General features: G+C 38.3%; 1 protein-coding gene across 9 annotated transcripts in view; it reads left to right on the forward strand.

Moving 5' to 3' along the window:
* The window catches only part of LOC106956167 (endophilin-B2-like), a 38,878-nt gene that overhangs the window by 18,282 nt on the left and 12,720 nt on the right, over window positions 1-7,876 (forward strand). For 6 of the 9 annotated variants that reach the window (XM_015046822.1, XM_015046813.1, XM_015046816.1 and 3 more), the window contains 5 exons: window positions 2,148-2,171; window positions 2,374-2,463; window positions 3,899-3,999; window positions 5,752-5,766; window positions 6,882-7,083. In XM_015046822.1, the coding sequence (XP_014902308.1) occupies window positions 2,148-2,171; window positions 2,374-2,463; window positions 3,899-3,999; window positions 5,752-5,766; window positions 6,882-7,083 (432 nt within the window). The remainder of the gene's footprint in view (window positions 1-2,147; window positions 2,172-2,373; window positions 2,464-3,898; window positions 4,000-5,751; window positions 5,767-6,881; window positions 7,084-7,876) is intronic. The other 3 variants (XM_015046817.1, XM_015046819.1, XM_015046820.1) reach the window with 1 other exon arrangement.

Here is a 7,876-nt window from a genome sequence, read left to right on the forward strand (position 1 = left end):
TTATGTGATCGGTATCTGTGATCGTCATCGGTGATCGGCCCTCGTGGTGATCGGTATCGGTATCGGGAGGAAAAAACCTGATCGGCACATCTCTATTCTCCAGCATTCTGACATTTAGGAAGTGGTCATAACATTAAGAGAAAATATGCAGCAGCCCAGTTAATGTACATTTAAGTAGTAGGAAGCCATTCCACAGTAATCTTCTCAGCATAAACTCTAATCTGATGCCTGTGTTTATGTTCACAAGAAGTACTGTGCTGGGACACGTTGTTACCAACCTCTAATTTAAAGCAGCATGGCTCATACCACAGTCTGACTGTCATAATGTCCTGGTGTTAAACAATAAGAACGATTGTCATCAATCCGGATGGTGGAACACGGTGTAGCATGGCGTTGGTTGTAATTTCAAAGGAATATTTTGAATAATTCAGTATCCTCCCTCTGGCCTCTTTGAGTCAGTCCTCAAAATCCTTTTTGATCTTTGTATTTTGGTACTGAAAATGCTCTCATTTTCATATATTTGTTTTTTACACATTGAAATTCAATTTGCTGACAATTTCTCATAAAAATGTAGTAAAACAGGAATCAAAGTCTGCATTTTAGCTGGAATGAAGATCTGGCACAGAAACGTTTGTTTTAGTTTGCTAACAATGTCCTATCTAATCCATCTGTATTCCTGCTCACATCTGGCACTCTGTGTGTCCTGGCTGATCCGGTGACGGTAGACGGGCGAAGGCCCCATTTACACAGAGCCGCTCTTCAGTTAATCCATTACATCTTTGTTGCGATACAGCCACTCATTTACACGACACCAGTGACCAGACTCTCTCACCCCAGCACTTTTTCAAACCAGGTGTCTGAGTGAAACTTTTCTGTATCGCCCACCACAGAGGTGTGAAGTACTCCACATGCACAGAGCACATGGCTGTAGGGTTTATCCTACGCATTCACGGGCAGGTAGCAACAAAAACAATGGCGGATTGTACTGGGCTGTGTTGTGCTACTTATCCTGCTCCATTTAGCACAATTCTTGATGAGGAATACATGAGTACTTTGTTTATGAGAGACACGTTACTATTTACAATTAATCTTTATTCCGGCTAATGCTCAGGGCGAAAAGCGTGTTCAATGACCTCCTTAAATTACAGCGCCATCCAGTGGCTTCTCATGTCAAGTACAGCTAACTCAAGCTGCCATCTAAACATGAAACTTTTTCCCAATTGACATCCGAAAATACTGGCAGTTCCTAAATCAGCTAACAACAGTAATTGAGTGTTTGTAAGGCTATTTTTGCTTTCTTTTGAACTCTAAGACCTCCAGCTAATATTTCTTTAACCTGAGAGAAGTCACAACAGGACAGTGAGTTGTCCTTCAGCCCACAGATTGTGTCCTGAAGGTGGTTGGAAGAAAACTGTCCTCACAAGGTTTTAGAGTGCATTCCCACCAGTAGCTAGATCTGTTCAGATGTGATCAGATTTGATATTAATCCCAGGTCTCAACAAGCACTTATTTCCTTCTGGCTTGTGGTCAAAACACAGGCATAAAGCTTGTGATTGTGTAGCAGAGACTGCTTTGACTTGTCTTGACAGTGACCAGTTTGTAATTGAGGTGACGGATGGGCTCCGTTTGTGTGGGCACTGGTTTCGTACATTGTGGAAATGAGCAGCAGTGTTTTGTCCGTTTCCTGGAGAAGCTGGCTGGGAAACTTGACTGTCACACAGTCGACTTGACTGTGTGGCAAACTTTCCAGTACTGCTTTCATTTTCCATGTTGCCCAGAACTTTAACAGATTGGAATGTGCTCTGAAGCTACAACTGCTCTCATAGGTTATATGGGCAAATATTACAAAGTACTAATTCAATAAATCAGCATTGTGCTGAGAAACCTTCGTTAATACACTGCACTGAATGCAGTATCTCATTAATAGTTGATACAACACAGCCTATGATGTAGACGTCTATGACCCAACAAAGTCATTTTATTGCTTTTGAATAAAAGCAATAAACATCCTACCTTCCTGAATTCAAAATACGTTATTGATCCCAAAGGGAAAACAAATAATGGGAATGGGACAGAAGCTGAATTGTCTTGCTGAAACTTGTTTTTCTTTTCTTTTTTTCTTTTGACTCGGCGTATCCGTCAATCAGCTCTGGACTGAGGAAGTGGAAAAAGTAAGTACATCAGTTTGGTTGTTATATACAGTTTCGTTCTGTTTTTTTTTTTTTTTTTTTTTTTAACATACCAGGCTGAACAAGCTATGTGTTTTTTAAAGCAGTTCTAACAGGTGTGAATATATGGAGCATCAGAGTTTCAACTTGGTTTCCACATATTAGATTTGTCTAACAAATGAGCTGATTTGGTTTGATGTTTCAGGCTGAACAAGATCTCAGGCTGGCTCAGACGGAGTTCGATCGGCAGGCAGAAGTTACACGGCTGCTTTTGGAAGGCATCAGTAGTACGCATGTAGGTCAGCCACCAGATTACTGGTCCCACACACACACCCTACTTATTCTGTTTCATTCATTATAGAAAAACATTTAGGTTGAAGGGGTTTTCACGGTTGTTTTCCTAATTTATTGAATACCTGTTCAGTTTGCAGTTTGCATTTTGCATGTCTAAATGCTCTTAACACAGCCCTGAGTTCTACTGTTGTTCTTCTCACTAATCAAGCTTATTCTGGAGTACTTTTCTGACCAGACTTCTTCCTCGAAGATGATAGTGCCCTTCTTCTTTTTCTTCCAGTTTCTAATCTTAGATGTTTGCTCTGCTTGATATAACCCTTCTCAAACAGACTAACATCTTGTCAACCACAGGATGCATCTTTCCACATGATTGTTTAAGAAATGAGAAGCTCCTCATTGCATCAGCTAGGATTAAATAACTTAAAAAAACAACTTTAATAATTTGTGGCCTAATAGTTAAAAATATTCACTCACAGTCATGCCCCTCCTGGACTGGAAACAATTTTTTTCATTTTTATCTCCGAGTGGCCAGCTTTCTATTATTCTTATTTTGATTTGATACAGTATGGACTCCCACAATTCTGGTTTTCAGCCATTACAACTGTTTATCTATTTTTAACATATTGTGACGTACGTTTCCGAGCCTCCTTTGAACGAAACGCAAGTACTAAGATGTTTGTTCTGGTTTTAACACCAGAGACCTGCTGCTGCTGTGCAGACACAGGTGTGTGTTAGAAACATGACAGCAAACCAGCAAAAGGCAAAGAGTTTTGCACAGTTTTTTGTCCCAAAGCAGCAGAATAAGTTAAGTAATGTTGTTGAATGCAGATAATGTTGACTAAATGATGATTGGCTAATGCTAAGATATCACGTTAAGCTTGTTAACAAGAATGGGCTTCTATACTAATATTGTTGTTGTCCATGTTCAAAAATGGGTAGTACTGATTACATTTACTTGAATAACCTTTTGGGAGAAAAAGTACTGATAAGAGTAGTTTTCCTGCACTTTACTTTTTTCTTTTACTTGAGCAAATTGACTTTGCATTTAATGAAATAGACTTCAGAGATTGGAAAAATTAAACTTCTGAAACATACGAGCTAATGTTTATACAAATGTGAGCAATATTTTATACATGTCAACATTTTATGCATGTCACATGGTTCATTTAATACAAAATAAACCATGTTTATTATGTATTAATGAACATGGTAATTTTATTGAAAAGTTACATAAACATCTGTGTATTTATATTAAAGTTTGTTTACCAATGCCACCCCAGCTAAACTCCTCTGGAGTCAGAGCTGAATAGGAGGCTGGTATCTATGTGCTTAATTCAACTCAGCTTTTTCTTGGCCAGGTGGTGTATTTCACTGCTGGCGTTTAAAGCAACTAAGAATTTTTCAAGGAAGTAACTGTTGGACTGTTGTCTTGACAGGTGAACCACCTGCGCTGTCTGCATGAGTTTGTGGAGGCCCAGGCCGCTTACTATAAGCAGGGTCATCTTCATATGCTGGAGCTGCAGAAAGAGCTGGGAAGGTGAGAGAAAGTGGAAGAGCTGATCCCAAAGCACAGCTGTTCCCCATCACATGACCAAAGAGTTTAACTGCAATCAGCTTGTGAACTTTGTACCCAAGCTAAAAGGCACATAGTTTAGAATGTTAAAGATTAAATTCTAACTTAATCAGCTTCAATATGTTTTATGACTCCAGGTTATATTAACTGAAAATGTTGGAAGAGGGAGTGTCTGATTGTGTATTTGTGGAAATTTTGGCCATGAATTTCATGACGGGGATCATTTAACACGGCGTCCTGTTCAGCGGCTCCGTCATGCTGCGGGAGCTCAGTGCTGCTCAGCCGTACAGAAATGGACTCAACGGTTTTAATTTTGCTGCTCTCAATCTTTGCATCCTGCTTGATCTAGTTCATGTCTCTAGCTGTTTGGTTTATCATTTCTCCCTGCAACACTATAACCAACAAATATACATAAAATATGTGTTATTGTGCTTAATAAACCACATTATTGTTGCAACAAAGAACTACAATCCTTATAAGGTCAAAAGACAGCACTGTCTCAAACAGGAGAAACAATAGCAGCAATGCAACTATCTCTGCACATCCTGCTGTTTTTGAGCGTTTTGAGGCATGTACTCAAAAGAGTACACATGCTTTCTTCAGCTCCTGTATCAGTTATTATAATGCACTTTATAAACCAGGGTTCCCTCAGTCAGCTCCAACTGGTCCAGAGTGCTGCTCTCTCCTGTTGACCAACACTTGGAGACCCAGTTACATCATGCCTGTCCTTTACTCTCTTCACTGACTCCCAGTGCATTTTTAGAGTTTGCTTTAAACTTTTAATTGGTGTTTTTCAAGCTCTTTGTGACATTCCACCTTCTTATTTAAGTGACTTCAACAAGCACATTGCCTAGTTGTATCTCTTCGGTCTGCTGATCAACATCTTCTGGAAGTCCTCAGGTCAAAGTTCAAACAGTACGGTGATCATTCATTTGCTGCAGCTGGTCCAAAGCTGAGGAATTCATCACCTTTTGATTTGCAAACCACCAATGACCTATTTTTATGTAAAAGCTAAGCTAAAACTGCTTTTAACACATAGTCACACTGTGGCACTTCTAATATTTTTACTGATTTTGATTATTTTTATCTGTTTTTATTCTAGTCTATTTTTATGGAACTGCACTAATATATGTGCACTACTATATGCACTAATTGAAAGCACTTTGGTTCAGTAGTGACTGTTGTAATAAAATTAGATTGATTGTAATTCTGGTTTACTGAACATGTTCTAGTCGGTTCTAAAGCAATGGATCTAGTTATTCTGTACTACGGTACGGTGTTGTGTAGAATAATTGTGGATTTGAAAAACGTCATTTTTAAGTTGATATTTTTTCAAAACTCCTCTAATAAACCTCTTTAATATTTTGGCCCTTTAACTCTGTGTCCAGGGGAGTCCATAGATATTGCCATGAACAATAGAATGAATGCCTCCCACTTAAAAAAACAATAGCCTACCAAATATTCCATCACAGCAGTCATTTGCAACACATCAGTTGTAGTTGTCTGATATATTGTCCATCTGCAGCATGTAGTTCTTTGTTTTATGTTCTTCAAAATAGTTTAATTTAGTATGTTATTAATTTCTTTTCCATCAGTCTCAACATAAAAATATTCTTGGATACATCCTCGGTGAGACCGCTGATAAGGATGTGGGCTTTAGTTCCTTTTTCTTTAAAAAAATTATGACAAATAATTTCTACTGTTTTGTGCTTTCAGTTCTGATGAGGATGTGTGAGTATCACTCTTTTTATTTTATTTTTTCTCTTTTTAACATCTTTACCTGATCCTACTTTAATGCATCTGCTCCCAAGAAGTATTGGATCACTGTTGCCTTGTGTTAGTCCCTTTGGGAATCCTTGTTTGTTTTTGCCGTCTCCTGCAGCCAGTGCAGCCAGTTTTTTTTTTCTCAATTACTCTGAGCTGAGAAAAAAAAGGGTCACATCCATATGAAGAAGTCTGCTCATGTCAAAATGTTTTTTTTTCTTTTTAAAGTTGTTGAATTTATGATAATTTAACATGATTTTCAGTGTTTATCATCAAATGTGGACTGTATTTAACGGGTTAAAATAGTCACATTAGTACTGGAGGCCAGATTAATGGCACTCAGAGTAAATAACTGACATAATTGTATTTTTTTAAGGTTCCTAAGGAAAGACTCTGGACCAAAGATGACAGCTTTTCTGTTGTATGAGTTTAAAAGCAAAATGTCAGTCATCCTGGCAGTAATGTCTTTAATTCATGCTAGTAGTCTAATTAACTCATTGGATGCATCAGTCTTCAACAATAAATGTAGCTGAGCAACATCAGTATCAATATGGGAACTCTACTTAGACCTACATTAAGTGAAGCATCCTGGTCCAAACACTGCTCCCAGTGGAACACCGTAAATGTAAATGTAATCTCTAAAGCTGCACCCAAACACCAGCAGGACTGACACATTCAATAAATCAGAATATTATTGATGATCAGTTCAACTATTAGAATAGCTTTTCTGATGAAAATATGACATTCAGGGTTAGAATATTACACCAGACCATTAAAAATATTTTTTGAAATAGAAATACGAGCTTAATGAAAAGTATGTTTAATACATTCTTAAAGGTTTTTTTCAAAAGGTACTTTTGATTAATTCCAATGTATTGATTAGGGATGTGCGTCTGTTGTGCTATCCATAAATATCTTAAGTATTGCTTTCAGCGGTACATGATTTCCTCATGTTTCTACGATGCATACAGCTTTCACAGCTGGGTGTGTGAGTTCTCTGTGATTGGTTTGGTTTTTCATATTTGAGGTACATGCATACCATGCCTCATCTCTGACCATCATGTGTGCCTCCTGCCCTTCAGGCTTCCCAATGCCTTCGCACTGAACTCTACTCACTCCGTGGCTGCTGCAGCCGGTGCATCAGAAGCCACAGAGAGCCCAGTGGAGACTGAGACGCTGAAGATTGAAGAGGTCCAGGCACCAGCTACGGGAACCCGCAAGGTCAAAGTTCTGTATGACTATGATGCTGCTGATTCGAGTGAGCTCTCCCTTCTGGCTGATGAGGTGAGGATTTCTCATCAACCTGCTGCAGATGATCTTTGATAATAATAATAGAGATAAATAGATTTTATTTATAATGCCCTTTAGATCTCAAAGGTCAAAGGTTACTACTTTTGATGGAAAAGTTTATTATAGTTAGAACTATAAAGCATTTTCAAAGCAGCTCAATATGAAAAGAAAATAGAACCATGGAGTAGAATTACTGCAAGATTTTTGTATTTCTTTGAAATGTATAGCATTTTAATACAGCTTCAGATCAAAGGCCTTGCAGACTTTTCCCCACCACAATAACCAGAACATTTTCCTTTGGTTTGTTAATTAGTTCAGTGAAATTAAAACTTGAAAATGTTGAGCAGTTTTGTTGTGACACATCATTATGGTGTGTGAAATGCTTTTTTGCTTTGCAAACTAATCACCTTATCTGATATGAAGCCCCTGCTTCACTGCTAGTCCAGGGGCCACCACAGGATGTCATTCATTTAAGCAAAGGGCATCAAAGAATGTCCAGCTATCAGTTCAGAACCTCAAGCTGAAGCAAACCTTTGCTGTTTAGCAGCAACATAATGATCTAAAGCCCAACAGGAGGTCTACCTCTGAATGACTGACTAAATGAAGATTTTAAAGTAGTGTAGCCATAATCTGAGATGCTGTGCTTTGACTTGGTTGAGTCTCCTAAACCCTTCAGTTTACCTGAGTTAAAATCAAATCTGCAAAGGAAATTCTTCACAACTGAACTCATTGCGGTAACACTTTATTTGAAGGGGGGTGAATAAGACTGTCATTACACTGTCATAAA

This window comes from Poecilia latipinna, unplaced genomic scaffold, assembly GCF_001443285.1.
Source record: "Poecilia latipinna isolate Pla-1442-1.1 unplaced genomic scaffold, P_latipinna-1.0 Scaffold793, whole genome shotgun sequence".
Classification (NCBI taxonomy): domain Eukaryota; kingdom Metazoa; phylum Chordata; class Actinopteri; order Cyprinodontiformes; family Poeciliidae; genus Poecilia; species Poecilia latipinna.